Here is a 16,007-nt window from a genome sequence, read left to right as displayed (position 1 = left end):
CTACACCTGGCCTCACTCCTCGTTCCCACGCCTCTCGCCCCCGCCCCACTCGCCACAGTCTTATTTTACTTTTGTCTTATTTTACTTGCATTGTCTTATTTTTTAAATAATTTCAACAAAAAAAGCATCAATTTGAGTGGGATAGCAATGTTGTCTAATCACAAAGTCTATCTGAGATCAACCAAACTTCTGATGTAGTCATTTGAATTGTAAAGTGGCAGAAGGACTGAACAGAAATGTTTTTAAAGAAAGAAAAGTTTAGCACGAAACAGTCCCATTTGAGTGATGGAGAGGGTCATATTAAATTCATTCACCTCCTACGCTTGTCTGTCTGTTCAATCTGTTTTCTTCTCAATGCCTTATATTTTTTTGAAAAGTGCATGAGGATAATTTAAAATTAAGATTCTTTTCTCTTTTCTCTTAGAGGTTGAAATTAGTACTGGAGCCCAAATTGAAAATATTGGAGAGTTGTTTCTCTAGAGCAGTGTTACTCTTCGTTAGAGTTGCCATCTTCAGCGAGGTGAAATAATGGACAACACCCCCAAATAAAATTATAAAAAATAAATAAATAAGAAAAACAAGGAAACAAATAATCAGTGAGGAACTCACAGCTTCAAACAGCTCACACACACACACACACACACACACATATATATATATATATATATATATATATATATATATATATATATATATATATATATATATTCATTATGTGTTAGGCTTCCTCCCCTAGATTTCAGCCTCCTCTCTTAAATGGGAGTTGTTGGCCCCAGTAATAGAGTAATGCAGGGTGGTAGCTGAGGTAGGATCAGTCTGGCAGGGTTAGGCCATCTTTCGCTCTGCGAAGTGACAGTTTGTCAGACCCTGCTGAACAGAGATGTTTGGGCCTCTAGCTGGCTCCACTCGTTGAGCTAATCACTTGACCGATGGGTTGAAGTGGGTTGGCCTGCAACCCCCCCCCCCCCCCCCCCCCCAACCATGATGGCTCCGGTTGAGCAGGGAGTTCTAAACTACATTTCATTCCGATTTGAACTCCGCTCCCTTGAAGCCAAGCATTGCCATGGGCTGACGCCTATGCATTTAGTAGGTAGGCCCCTAATGGGGCCTCCACTAGGCAGAATGGCATATGTTGTACTCCCCTGCTATAAGGGTATTGCTTTTTGCTGAGTACACTGCCTTTGGCAATGTGATTAGGTACAAGGATGCTGTAGTAACAGTTTCTGCCGCGAAGGCTGCACGGTTAGGTAATAGAACCCAGCAGGCCTCCTTGACCGGATAGCCCCCAAATAGAGCTCCTAGGCCAGCTCACCTTCAGTGGTTGGCCCTGGTAGTTCGGGCAGAAAGCTCACTGCCGAGTAGTAGGCCTTAACAGGCCTCCTCGGAGGTGGGTCACAACATTGTGGAACATACACTAGGACAAAACTATAGGAAAAGTTTTTTAATAGTATGGTTCCAGCAGTGTTCGTTAAAGTAGCAGAATAGACTCGCTATCAGCTAGCAGGCTCGACCAGGCCTCCCTGTAAGGTGAGCCCCAGCAGCAGTCACATTTAGCTGATTAGACTGTTTCAGGTAGTGGGCCTCTCCAGGCCTCCCTGAAAGTAAGCCTTCCTGCACTGTTTTTAATCAGGTACTAGGCCTCCCTGAAGTTGAGCTCCCACATACTGTGGTTGTCAGGTAGTAGGCCTCACCAGGCCTCCCTGGAGCTGAGTTCCAAATTACTTTCAGTTTCCACTTAAAGTGGTCATCTGGTAACAGGTAGTAGGCCTCTCTAGGCCTCTCTGTAGGTGAACTCCCACATATTGTGGTTATCAGGTAGTAGGCTTCACCAGGCCTCTCTGAAGGTGAGCTCCCACATACTGTGGTTGTCAGGTAGTAGACCTCTCCAGGTCTCCCTGAGAGTGGTTTCACAGTGGTGCTGGGTTTTGTAAGCTAGTGGCCGCTTACTTTCAGTTTAGCAGTCCTTATCAGGCAGCTTCCGAAGGTGAGCTTGCGCCCTGACTCGGCTCAAGTTTTTATTCTCTGTTACGGGTTCCCTCCTGGACCCTCTTTATCTTGCTACAGCCTGGTTGCCTACCAGGTAGATCTTATGCTCCCCTCACTGAGGGTCAATATGAGTTTGTGGTCTCCTGAGTCTGGTCAGTTGGTCGTAGGCCTCTCATGAGGCCTCCCAGTTAGATCATTTCTTAGGCCCTCACAGGCCTCCTCAGTGTTTTGAAACACAAACACTGGGTAGATCCGTGGATTGAGTAGAGAAACTCCCCTCACTGGCAAGGGTTGTAAAGCACTATGCTGAGTCATACTTTCCAGGATATCCCGTCTCTGAGATCCAGGCCGAGTGGTTCATTGCCTGTTCCGCAGTTCCTCGGGTTGGATGCCTTCCTAAAGGCAAGTGTCCAGAGGCTCTGTCTTCGGACAGAAAGGAAGTGGCAGTCTGCAGTGTCTTATGTAGTGACACCAGGTCAGGCCTGCCTGGTGGCATTTCAGGTGGCACGTTCCCCTGAATAGTGACTGGCTGGGGTTCCCTCGGGTTCCCTAGCCACATTCCCTAGAAGGGACCCCTTCTAAGAAGTTGAAGTTGTGGTCCTAGGCCTAACCTTTGTTCCCTGAAAACAGGGAACGAGACAATACGTCTCCCAGCCATGCCTCAGGGTCTGCCCGCCAAACAGTCCCTTCAGACGAAAGGATATTGTCATGGTTTCAAGGTGCCCTTTTTATATATCCAGGTCGCACGCTCATCATTCAAGCTGATGATTCACAGCTGTTGAGTTGATATTTGATTTCAGACACCTGTCACACCTGAGGCATTCCCCATAGTGTCGATGACGTATTGTCTCGTTCCCTGTTCTCAGGGAACAAAGGTTACATTTGTAACCTGAGACGTTTCCTGTGAGGGTTAGGGTAAGTTCTAGGGTTGGTGTAGGGCCATAGAATATACAGTTTGTACAGTACAAAAACCATTACGCCTATGGGATCAGTGGCATAGCCAGGGGAGGGGCCATTGGGGGCACAGACCCCTCCTGAAAACTGATTGGCCTCCCAGTGTGCCCCCACCCTTCTACTTCTCTATCACTCACAAATTCAAATCATAATCTTTCAGTTTAGTAAATAACTCATGATTGCGTCACAATGCTTCTCAACGAGGACCAAGAATAGCTGCTGTTTTCCAACGAAAAAAGCACACGGTAAGTTAATCTATTTTATATAGCTTATTTTTTCGATTAGCAAGTTGTTGCAGTTGCAGTGCAAGAAGGTACTAACGTTAATGTCTTTCGGTGTTAGATAGACCAGGTTTGATGACAATATTATCTCCTAGAGCAAATAATGATAAAGTCATTATTGAATCATGCAGTTGATAAGCGACTTTTTTCACTTAAGTGAGGTGACGAAACAAATCGTATGATGTTTATCTAACCCTCCACACTTTTGGCACACATGCTAAAGCATCGGGTTTTTTTACTGGTCAATTTTGAGATTTGGGGCTGTTTATCTTCAATAACATGTCTTCTTTCAGACTTGTGGTGAAAAAAAAGTCCAAAATACACATATAGGTCTTTACTACACCTTTAGTCTATTTGCGTCTGTAGATTTCTCATAAATTCAGTTGGAGTTCTAAATAACCATGGTGCTCTGCGATTGCTGTCTGCACCCTGGAGAGCTCTCACTCCCATACAATGTTCTCGGATCCAAATATGGTCATTTCCTTTTTATCAGAAACCAATTGTGAAAGTACAATGGGGCATTTAACACTAAAAGTGAATCTCATTGGCTGATACCAATTTCTGAAAACGTGATTCGTTCGCATCACGTGACATGCTCTGACATTTCCACAGTGTGTTCTTGACTGTTTTTCTGTTTAGTTGAAGGCCATAAATGCTGAGTTATGGGTTTTGATGTGTTTTAGTTGGTTTGTATTGTTGATTGCTAAGGATTTGACAAGATATTGTGTCTGTAAATAGTTGTTTCCACTAAAAAAAATTATTAGCTTTTACATTATTAAATCTTGAAATGGCGTTTTCTCAAAATGAGTTTTTTGTCATTCTTCAGTACAAACATCTTAGCCTATGTAGCAGCTATGTGCACCAAACTCTCCAGTTATACACTTATATTCTGTACTCTGAAGATATCTCCAGAGGGATTTGTTAATAAACCATTACTTGTATGTAATTTCTATAACTTGATGTTTACTTGCTATACGACATATTGTAGTTTTCTTGAATTTTGTGTCAAAGTAAATAAAATGAGTCTCAGATTCGTCGTGTACTGTTTTCACAGAAGTTATTGACAAAACGTCATTTGATGACACCCAGAAACATTCTCAAATAAAAAAAAATCATACATAAATATTTAATGCATGATTGAATAGCAAAAAAAATAACTAATACTAAAATATCACTGGACTAATTAATCTATTCTAAACTGTTTCTATAGGATCCACATATTTTACATTTTAAACTAAAGCTACCTTTTTGAACAAGTAGCTATCTAACAAAGTATGGATATATGATATTTTTAAATCAATATGCTCAAGATTAATTAGCCTTGACATAAGTAGATTTTGTTTATTCATCAATGCAAATTTACTACAACTGCTGCTATGCAAATTGAATGGGATGTGGATAATAAACAAAAAAAATTTTTATATAAAATTTATATTAGTTATATTAATTCATTAATTGTGTATTTATTTCTATGAATTATTAATGTTATTCTGCATTTATATAAATAAGGCTATTATATATTGTGACGAGCACTCCCAGAGGAATCAGCGTCGCCCTGGAAACCAAAGCAAAACACCTGCACGTCCTCGTCACCGGCTGATCAGTCACAGCTGCTCCCCATCAGCCAGCACATTTAAAAGGAGCACATGTTACACTCAGAAGAGGTTCTTGAACCGAATGCAACGCTGGTCTAACCCCTCTCTCTTCAGTTTTCAGAAAGCAGCAAGTGACCGACAGCCCAGCCACTTTGGAGCACGTTTGAACACCCACTTTCACCTTAACTGGCACAGAAAAGCACAAAGAGCACACGGGAAGCAACGGCCACCAAAAAGCGGAGCAGCACCTTTCACCAGGCATCACTGTGTTAATAAATCCACCCTCCGGGGCTTTTGATTTCACGTACCTCTTGTCGAGTGATTTTTCACCCCGTGACAGTGGTGGAGAATGCGGGCAGTACAGTGAGGAATCACCGATAAGATCACCGCCCCAACTCCTAATTATTTTCCTTTTTTTCCTGTTTCTGTCACCAGCACCACGGAAGGCGGCACGCGCGTCCCCCCAATGGAGGACGTCTTACAACGCCTCGCTGAAGTTAGCATCCGCCAGCAGCAAATAGCGGAACACCTCGCCACTCGCCTGGGCAGGACGGAGGATGTTCCGCTACCTGAGCCTCGGGCACAAGCCACCCGTCTATTACCTAAGATGACAGCAGATGACGATGTGGAAGCCTTCCTCCTTCAGAGCCCCCCTTCCCTTGGAGGGGGTTCTTTCGCCAAGGAACAGCGGGAGGACGACCGACTCAAGCACTGTTGGAGCCAGGTGCGAGTCGTGTCGCCTAGCGTAGGGGGGAGGAGAAAAAGCTACTAGTTGTGCCTCGAGCCAAGACCGAGACCATTCTAGAGCCGGCCCATTCCCACCCCATGGCAGGACACCTCGCGGCAGCCAATACTGCTCAACGCATCCGCGACCGCTTCCATTGGCCGGGCCTGGACGCCGAGGTAAAGTGGTTCTGCCAAGCCTTCCCGACCTGTCAGGCCACGTCGCCCCGGACTCCTCCCCCAGCCCGCTCATCCCGCTGCCTATCATCGAGGTGCCCTTCGAGCGGATTGGAATGGACATAGTGGGGCCGTTGCCGAAGTCTGCCCGAGGGCATGAGCACATCCTGGTCATCGTCGACTATGCCACCCGGTACCCAGAAGCAGTCCTCCTGCGGAAGGCCACCGCGAAGTCCATCGCCCAGGAGCTGTTTCTGCTGGCCAGCCAAGTCGGCCTCCCCTCGGAGATCCTGACTAACCAGGGAACCCCCTTCATGTCCCAAGCAGTTGAGGACCACTGTTTATCACCCCCAAACTGATGGCCTCGTAGAGAGATTTAACCAGACCCTCAAGCAAATGCTCAGACGTGTGGCGGCGGAGGACAAGCGGGATTGGGACCTCATGATCCCCTACGTGCTCTTTGGGATCCGCAAAGTTCCCCAGGCCTCAACTGGCTTCACCTCCTTCGAGCTCCTGTTTGGCCGTCAACCCCGGGGCCTCTTGGATGTGGCCCGGGAAGCGTGGGAGTAGAAGCCGGCCCCGCATCGTACCGTCATCGAACATGTCCGGCAAATGAGGGAACGGATCGACCGAGTGATGCCGTTAGTCCGGGAACACCTCACCAGGGTCCAGCAAGTGCAGCAACGTCATTACGACCGAGCAGCCCAACCACGGGAGTTCCAACCGGGAGACTGCATCATGGTCCTGGTCCCCAGCTCCGCTTGCAAATTTTTGGCCTCCTGGAAGGGACCCTACTTGGTCGTGGAGAGGATTGGACCGGTCACTTACCACCTGAGACAGCCGGGACGACGGCAGGCGGAGCAACTCTACCACATCAACCTCCTTAAGAAATGGGTGGGGACCCGGGACCAAGTAGCTGCCCTGAGCCTCACCGAGCCCGTGGTTGTGGATGTCAACCCCCACCTTTCGGCTGCCCAGAAGACGGAGCTGCAGCACCTGGTCAGTCAGTTCCAGGATGTGTTCTCCTCTCAGCCCGGGCAGACCAACGTGCTTCAACACCACATCCGGACGCCCCCAGGAGTCGTCGTTAGGCAACGGCCCTACCGAGTCCCGGAGGCTCGTCGGCAGGCTATTGAGGAAGAGGTCCAACAGATGCTAAAGTTGGGGGTAATAGAACCATCCCGGAGTCCGTGGTCCAGCCCCATTGTGATGGTCCCAAAGCCGGATGGCACCCTCCACTTTTGTAATGACTTCCGCCGCCTGAACGAAGTCGACGGGTACCCCATGCCTCGGGTGGACGAACTGCTGGACCAGCTAGGAAGGGCCCGGTATATCAGCACCCTAGACCTCACCAAGGGCTATTGGCAGGTAACACTCTCCGAGGCCGCCAAGCCGAAAACCGCCTTCTCCACCCCCAGTGGCCACTGGCAGTACCGGACCCTTCCCTTCGGGCTACATGGGGCCCCCGTGACGTTCCAGCGGATGATGGACATCCTCCTGCGGCCTCACCAAGCTTACGCGGCCGCCTACCTGGATGACGTCGTGGTCCACTCCGAGGCGTGGGACGAACATCTGGATCGTCTGCGGAGGGTGCTCTCGGAGCTCCGGTGGGCTGGACTTACCGCCAACCCCCGAAAATGCCACCTAGCCCTCTCTGAGGCCAAGTACCTGGGCTACCAAGTCGGCCGAGGACTCATCCGGCCGTAAGACAAGAAAGTTGAGGCCATCCACCCCGCCCCAAGACCCAAGACAAAGACCCAGGTACGAGCCTTCTTGGGGTTGGAGGGTTATTACCGTTGTTTTATCCCCAACTTCTCCTCTTTAGCCACCCCCCTGACAGACCTGACCAGGAAGGGGCAGCCGGAGAAAGTATGCTGGACCCCGTCGGCGGAAGAAGCCTTCTCCCAGGTGAAAGCAGCACTCACGTCCTCGCCGGTACTCCGCGCCCCGGACTTTAGCTGCCCCTTCCTGCTGCAGACGGATGCTTTCGACACAGGACTAGGAGCGGTCCTCTCCCAAATTCAGAAAGGTGAGGAGCATCCGATCATCTACATCAGCAGGAAGCTGATTTTAAAGGTTGAAATGATTTGGATATACAGTTCAAACAACACACGATTGGCCCATCTGTATTAATCGTGGCCCCTCTTGTGCCCCCCAGTTGAAAAAATCCTAGAATCACCCCTGTTCTACGCAGCCATAATGTTGTTATTGATGCAGTATGTGGTCTGGCATTGTCATGTTGGAAAATGCAAGGTCTTCCCTGGAAGAGACGACATCTGGATGTTGTTCCAGAACTTGGATATACCTTTCAGTATTGAGCCTTGCTCAAGGGCACCTAAGTCATGGTATTGAAGGTGGAGAGAGAACTGGAAATGCACTCCCCCCACCCACAATTCCTGCCAGCCCGGGACTCGAACTCACAACCTTTCGATTGCGAGTCCAACTCTCTAACCATTAGGCCACGACTTCCCTAGATCAGAGATGCAGGCTTCTGAACTGAGCACTGATAACAACTTGGATTGTCCTTGTCCTCTTTAGTCCGGATGACATGGCATCCCAGTTTTACAAAAAGAACTTCAAATTTTCATTTGTCTGACCACAGAACATTTTTCCACTTTGCCACAGTCCATTTTAAATGAGCCTTGGCCCCGAAAAAATGCCTGTGCTTCTGGATCATGTTTAGACATGGCTTTATCTTTACCTATAGAGTTTTAGCTGGCAATGGCGAATGACACGGTGGATTGTGTTCACCGACAATGTTTTCTGGAAGCATTCCTGAGCCCATGTTGTGATTTCCATCACAGTAGCATTCCTGTATGTAAAACTCCTTGTAAACTCCTTTCTGATATTGCTCCACTATTTTTTGCCGCAGCATTGGGGGAATTGGTGATCCTCTGCCCATCTTGACTTCTGAGAGACACTGCCACTCTGAGAGGCTCGTTTTATACCCAATAATGTTGCCAATTGACCTAATAAGTTGCAAATTGGTCCTCCAGCTGTTCCTCATATGTACATTTAACTTTTCTGGCCTCTTATTGCTAGTTGTCCCAACTTTTTTGAAATGTGTAGCTCTCATGAAATACAAAATGAGCCAATGTTTGGCATGACATTTCAAAATGTCTTAGTTTCAACATTTGATATGTTATCTGTATTCTATTGTGAATAAAATACAAGTTTATGAGATTTGTAAATTATTCCACTCCTTTTTTACTCACAATTTCTACAGTGTCCCAACTTTTTTGCTTTGTATAATGAAATGTTACAAATTTTTACATTTCAGGTGTTTTTGTATAAGCTCTGTGTGACAGTTTTCTAAATCAGTTGATCTCCCAGCTGTATGCTTTTCTCCCTTGATGCTGCGGATCTTGGAAAGAGTCAACATGTCAAGTGTATAAAAGGCAGTCTGAATTGAAGCCCATCTTTATTGTGTAGCCTCCAGGAGTGATGATAGTGTTTCGGTCCAACAGCATCTTCAGAGGTCTTTATGTCGCTCTTCATATGACTTGGGTCAAATGGACAAATACTCTGTTTGGATGATTCTTCCAAATATTTGATACAATGAACGTGACAGCAGTGAACCAAAGTGATGTCTGTCAGGAAGATTCGTGTCCAGAGAGATCTGTTTCTCTGTCTGTCTATGTGATTCTGTATGTGGCCGCAGCAGCTGTGTCTCTGCTGACCGTGTGTGGAAACCTGCTGGTCATCATCTCTGTTAGTCACTTCAAGCAGCTCCACACACCTGCTAACATCCTCATCCTCTCTTTGGCTGTGTCTGATCTCCTGGTTGGAATTTTTGTGATGCCTCTTTATCTGTCTTGCCTCATTGAGTCATGTTGGACTTCTGGACCAGTGATGTGTTCGATTTTAAAATTTGTGGATTTTCAAGCAACAAGTGTGTCTGTTCACACTGTGGCTCTGATAGCAGTTGATCGTTTTTTGGCTTTAAGTTCTCCTTTTTTTTACTCAGAGAAAATCTCACCCACTTTAATTTGTATAGTGACTTTATTTAACTGGCTGTTTTCACTCTTTTATAACTTCATTATTCTCTTTGTTAATGGAAACTTCACTGATGTAATGTGTCCAGGATTGTGTGTTTCTAGTGTAGATGGAGTTTCATCTCTCATTGATCTTCTGATTGTGTTTCTTATGCCATGTACACTTATTATAATATTATACACTCATGTTTTTATCATTGCTAAAAGACATGTGACTGCTATAAGAGGCCTTCAGGTACACACCAGCACAGGAGCCTCCAAAAACAGAGTTAGTGACAAATCAGAGCGAAAAGCTGCGATACTGCTGGGGATTCTGGTCATTGTGTTTCTTCTGTGTTTACTGCCGTATTATATTAGTTCTTTAGTGATTCCATACAGTAATGTTGACTTGTTTTATGTCAGAAATGTTGCTGTAATATTTTTCTTCCTGAACTCCACCATTAATCCCATCATTTATGCTTTATTCTATCCCTGGTTTCAGAAAAGCTTAAAAATAATTTTCACATTTAAAGTGTTTAATAAAGACTCATCCCTGATGAATGTGCTCTAAGTGATTGAATGTAATAGAGAATGTTTCCCCTCGTTTAAATCAGTTTATTTTTCAGATGTACATTCAGCATTTTTATGCATAATTATGTCACATTAAACATGACTGTATAAAAGGGATAATGCCAGAATATTGAAGGTTTTTTTTTTTTTTTTTTGTCACATCAAGTACAATGTACACAACCTTTAAAGTCTTGACTACAAAATAGATATTGAATATTTTCACCATTACTGTGGAAATGCAGTTCATATACTGAGACTGAGATAAAATTCTAGTGACAGTCCTTCAGTGGGACAGCTAGTTTCCACATAATTAAATATTTTAAAACTATGATAAAATGGTAAACCTTAATGGGTGGAGACTTTTATACTGTTAATGCGGGCTGAAACGAAAGCCACTTTCCCTGGAACGTAATTTAAGATTAAGATGTGAGCCCTTTGAATGTGATTTTGAAAGCCATTTTCCCCTGGAAAGCGACAGGGCTATTTTGAGTAACAGTTGGGCTGGTTTTGTTACGAGACTTGGCAATCCTGCAGCAATTTCTTTGTGTATAAAGATCACCAATATCAGGACATTAAAGCATGATAAACTAAATGTATACGCCTAAGAGTAGACTCTATGGTATTTTTTTAACCTCTGATTTGCTGGCTATGTGTAAGGCATACAGAGAACTGTTTTGTCATGTTTTTTATTTTTGTAACTCAGAAATAGTGAATAATTTTATAAAATCGCTTAGTTGTTCCAGTTATACCAATAGAACTAAACAACTGGCTTAGCAAACTACTTGACAAAAAATAAATGCCTACTATCAGAGTAGGTGCTATGTGATGTTACCATTTAAATAATTTAAATAAAGTATCCATTTGTGTAATATACACACAGATCCAAATGTACATCTTTCCTGTTGGCATTGTCATTTGACTTAAACTGTTATTCATGCTGCTTCCATGTCATTTATGTATGGGGTTAGAATTGTTGCATTATTCCTAATAAATAGATTATGATCCATAAATAAATGTAACGAGATTCAGAAAAATATATTAAATTCACAAATAAATGTAAAGAGTTTCACAAAAAAATATAAAACACACAAATAAATAAAATGAGATTTGCAAATAAAAAAATATATATATATATTTACAAATGTGTTTAATGTCACAAACACAACTCTACCTGGCATTTATTTGTGAACCGCTGTCTGTGCATTTGTAAATCACTGCACGCATTTGTGGATCGGTTCCTGTGCATTTGTGGATTTGAAACACTACTAGCGTTGACGTGCAGATAAATCCACAAATAAGTGGACTCCACCCACCGTCTACTTAACCCAATCAGACAACGCCCATGTTGCACTGACCAATCGTAGCAAGCTCTCTCTACAACCAATCACGTTTTGCCTAACAACCAGGGCGGGAACAGACACATGAACGCGAGTCACTCGCTACAGTCTCTTCAACATGGCCGATCAAGAGGAGTAAAGACAGGTGAGTGATGCTAATTGAACACAGTAATTAACTGAAGTTTTACCAGGTTCTTGATATGTCATCATTTGTCATAACTAGTGAGGTAGTTTAACAATTTACACCATGATTTAATAAGTTATTATTTGCTCTCAAGCACCATTTCGAAGACTGTCGCATTTGTCTGCCACATACATCAAGGGTGTCTTAATTCTAAAATGGACCATCATTCATTGTGAGGTGTAAATTGTTGTAATTTCTTTACTTTTGAATCTAACGTTAATGATTCAAACGAGGCAACTTCAATGATGTATTGTGGCCTACAAAATGCAACCTCCTTGAGGAAGCAGCCCTCGAAACAGCGGATTTATTTTACATTTAGAATTACTGAATTAGTTTATTAGATTAAATAAACTATTACTTAATATTGAGTGCAAGATGAAGAATATGTGTGAATATGCGGGTAGATTCGATGTGCGCCTGTAGTAAGGTTGCCAACTGCCCTAATTATACAGACATACGTTTGGGGTAAGATCTTCCACTGCATATTACATGAGACTCGGTTTTATTCCCCCTTGTCACCCCCCGCAGTGGCATCGTCTCAGATACTACAAGTATTATATATTAAACTGAAACCACTGCTTTATTATAAAAGGATAAACTGATTAGTTAAAAAAGTATAAAAATAAATAAAAATCAGGGAACTGCAACAAAGCGGAGAGAACGCACTTTCCTCATCTCCGATCACCTGTGAGGCTGAATCGGATTGGAGAGAAGGAAAAGGACAAAAAGACAAGAATGGAAAGACAAGAGCATTAAGGGTACCTGTAACATATATTTAGCTTAATAAAATAAAATTCTCCACTTCGTTGGAGGCATTGTTTGTAGAAATTGAAATACGTGTATTTCTCCAGATCATAGAGCGCGCCGCCTGCACGTTGAACGTGATTTTACTCCAATGAGGGGGATAAGGGGCGGATTCAGCGGAATGTTTTGACGAATGTTACGCCACAGCATTTATATGATTGCACTGATTTGGCAATATCTGTAAGCAGACAGTGTCAATCAATGTATCAGTATCAATGAACACCATAGATGTAAAGAAAACGAAGTTGCTTGGCAGATTTTCCTAACAAGCAACCATGTATTCTTTAATAAGCCCAAAAAAATGCATTGTGATTGGTTGTACAGAGAGCTTGCTACGATTGGTCAGTGCAACATGGGCGTTGTCTGATTGGGTTAAGTAGACGGTGGGTGGAGTCCACTTATTTGTGGATTTATCTGCACGTCGACGCTAGAAGTGTTTCAAATCCGCAAATGCACAGGAACCGATCCACAAATGCGTGCAGTGATTTACAAATGCACAGACAGCGGTTCACAAATAAATTAGGGCTGGGACTTTAACGCGTTAATTGAGATTAATTAATCACACAAAAAATAACGCGTTAACTAAGATTAATTAATTACAGAAAAAAAATTCCCGCATTTTTAATAAAGTATTTTTGCACCGCGGAACGTTTCTCACTGGATGAGTTTCGGCGGACCGATTATACTGGAGCACCAACTATCGTTCGCACATCACCGCAGCACACATCGAGCCTCAAGTATCACCTCAACGCAAAACATATAGCAGCTAGCGTGGACTTTACACTTTATGTTGAACTATGTATTATTTTGTTGGTGCAACTGGCAGTTTATGTTGAACTCTTTATTGTTTTATTGTATGTTATGGCCTCTGAAGCAACAGAGAGATGTTTTCTAATAGTCAGTGTTTCCAATGTTCTGAATGTAATTGACAGTATTGTGTTTTACTTAAAAAACACTTTACAGAAGGTTCCAGCACCTATAAGCTTCCTGAATTTCTGAAATGTAGTATTTCTAAATTGTTTCTAAAAATGCTATTGCTACACTTAATGGCAAAAATTGCACTGGTCTGTTAGACTTGGTTGAACAAAAATTAATTTCGTTGCTTATGTATTCAGTCATTATTTAATGGTATACTATAAATCCATGTGAAAAAAAAAACTTCTCACTGTTCTCAGGTCAAATATTTATATGCGATTAAAATGCGATTAATTTCGATTAATTAATTACAAAGCCTCTAATTAATTAGATAAAAAAATTTAATCGAGTCCCGGCCCTAAAATAAATACCAGGTAGAGTTGTGTTCGTGACATTAAACACATTTGTAAAAATATATTTTTTTTATTTGCTAATCTCATTTTATTTATTTGTGAGTTTTATATTTTTTTGTGAAACTCTTTACATTTATTTGTGAATTTTATATATTTTTGTGAATCTCGTTACATTTATTTGTGGATCATAATCTATTTATTTGGAATAATGCAACAATTCTAACCCTATATTTATGAACCCTTCCTTGTGCCTCATGTGATAGCAAAGTCTATCCTATTAAAAATGAGTTTCGCATACTGTATATTCAAAGGGATCTTTGAAAAAAATAGATGATTATGTGTATTAGCATTTATGATGAGATGTTACAAATTTTTACATTTCAGATGTTTTTGTATAAGTTCTGTGTGACAGTTTTCTAAATCAGTTGATCTCCCATCTGTATGTTTTTCTCCCTTGATGCTGCTGATCTTGGAAAGAGTCAACATGTCAAGTGTATAAAAGGCAATTTGAGTTGAAGCTCATCTTTATTGTGGAGCCTAAAGGAATGATGATTGTGTTTCATTCAAACAGCATCTTCAGACGTCTTTATGTCGCACTTGAAATGACTTGGGTCAAATGGACAAATACTCTTTTTGGATGATTCTTCCAAATACTTTAAAATGAACATAACAGCAGTGAACCAAAGTGATGTCTGTCAGGAAGATTTGTGTACAGAGAGATCTGTTTCTCTGTCTGTCTATGTGATTCTGTATGTGGCCGCAGCAGCTGTGTCTCTGCTGACCGTGTGTGGAAACCTGCTGGTCATCATCTCTGTTAGTCACTTCAAGCAGCTCCACACACCTGCTAACATCCTCATCCTCTCTTTGGCTGTGTCTGATCTCCTGGTTGGAATTTTTGTGATGCCTCTTTATTTGTTTCGGCTCATTGAGTCATGTTGGACTTCTGGACGAGTGATGTGTTCAGTTTTCAATTTTGTGACTTTTCAAGCAACAAGCGTGTCTGTTCACACTGTGGCTCTGATAGCAGTTGATCGTTTTTTGGCTTTAAGTTCTCCTTTTCTTTACTCAGAGAAAATCTCACCCACTGTGATCTGCATAACAACTTTATTTAACTGGTTGTTTTCACTCTTTTATAACTTCACTCTTCTGTTTGTTAATGGCAACTTCACTAATGTCATGTGTCCAGGAACATGTGTTTATTTTATGGATGGAGTTTCATCTCTCATTGATCTTCTGATTGTGCTTCTTATGCCATGTACACTCATTATAATCTTATACACTCATGTTTTTGTCATTGCTAAGAGACATGCGACTGCTATAAGAGCCCTTCAGGTTCACAACAGCACAGGATCATCCAAAAACAGAGTCAGTGACAAATCAGAGCGAAAAGCTGCGATACTGCTGGGGATTCTGGTCATTGTGTTTCTTCTGAGTTTACTGCCGTATTATATTTGTTCTTTAGTGATTCCATACAGTAATGTTGACTTGTTTTATGTCAGAAATGTTGCTGTAATATTTTTCTTCCTGAACTCCACCATTAATCCCATCATTTATGCTTTATTCTATCCATGGTTTCAGAAAAGCTTAAAATTAATTTTCACATTTAAAGTGTTCAATAACGATTCATCCCTGATGAATGTGATGTAACTCACTGAATGTAAGATACAATGCTTCCTCTCTATTTTTCCTGTTGTCTCTTTTTATATTGTCTAGGTTAATATGCATTATTTTATTATATTAAACATGAATTTCGACTATAAAACAGCTATTTTATATTTCCTCAATTATTGCAGATTGAGATATAGCCAGTCTGTAAATGCTCAAGTCTCACCTCTGTAATATGATAAAATAGCAAAACCTATGGTAAGGAAAACCTTATATGTGTTTAAATGTTGTACTATATCTATGTTGTAAGCCTATGTTCTCAAGTTACATAATCACATTTAAAGCTCTGACACATCCAAAGCCTTTAATATTTCTTTAAATCACTTGTTAAAGTCATTCAAATCAAAAACTTGGGTATTACTGACCAGTTAATTAAAAGAGCCTACTCATAAGAGTATTTTGTGTTTGTGAATCAAATAAAGCCAAAGGGAATCTAAGTGTAAAAACTTATAATGGTCCACATTTACACATTTGCCCCTGGGCAGAGTG

The 16,007-nt window shown here is 42.3% G+C and overlaps 2 protein-coding genes across 2 annotated transcripts; both read left to right on the top strand.

Annotated features, from left to right (window-relative positions):
* The first annotated feature begins 9,274 nt into the window (after positions 1 to 9,274).
* On the top strand, positions 9,275 to 10,261 carry LOC127984161 (trace amine-associated receptor 13c-like). Its single transcript, XM_052586678.1, has one exon. The coding sequence runs from the start codon at positions 9,275 to 9,277 to the stop codon at positions 10,259 to 10,261; it is 987 nt and encodes a 328-aa protein (XP_052442638.1).
* A 4,252-nt stretch (positions 10,262 to 14,513) lies between these two features.
* Positions 14,514 to 15,500, top strand: LOC127984164 (trace amine-associated receptor 13c-like). The gene has a single exon (XM_052586682.1). It carries the CDS (start codon positions 14,514 to 14,516, stop codon positions 15,498 to 15,500), a length of 987 nt encoding a protein of 328 aa, XP_052442642.1.
* Positions 15,501 to 16,007: the final 507 nt, after the last annotated feature.

The sequence above is a fragment of the Carassius gibelio genome, chromosome B20 (genome assembly GCF_023724105.1).
Source record: "Carassius gibelio isolate Cgi1373 ecotype wild population from Czech Republic chromosome B20, carGib1.2-hapl.c, whole genome shotgun sequence".
Classification (NCBI taxonomy): domain Eukaryota; kingdom Metazoa; phylum Chordata; class Actinopteri; order Cypriniformes; family Cyprinidae; genus Carassius; species Carassius gibelio.
The sequence above is the reverse complement of the archived record's forward strand: the minus strand, read 5'-3'. Positions and strand labels throughout refer to the sequence as shown.

Excerpts from the sequence above, each read along its gene's own strand:
- LOC127984161 (XM_052586678.1), top strand. The coding sequence starts at position 9,275 with ATGAACGTGACAGCAGTGAACCAAAGTGATGTCTGTCAGGAAGATTCG.
- LOC127984164 (XM_052586682.1), top strand. The coding sequence starts at position 14,514 with ATGAACATAACAGCAGTGAACCAAAGTGATGTCTGTCAGGAAGATTTG.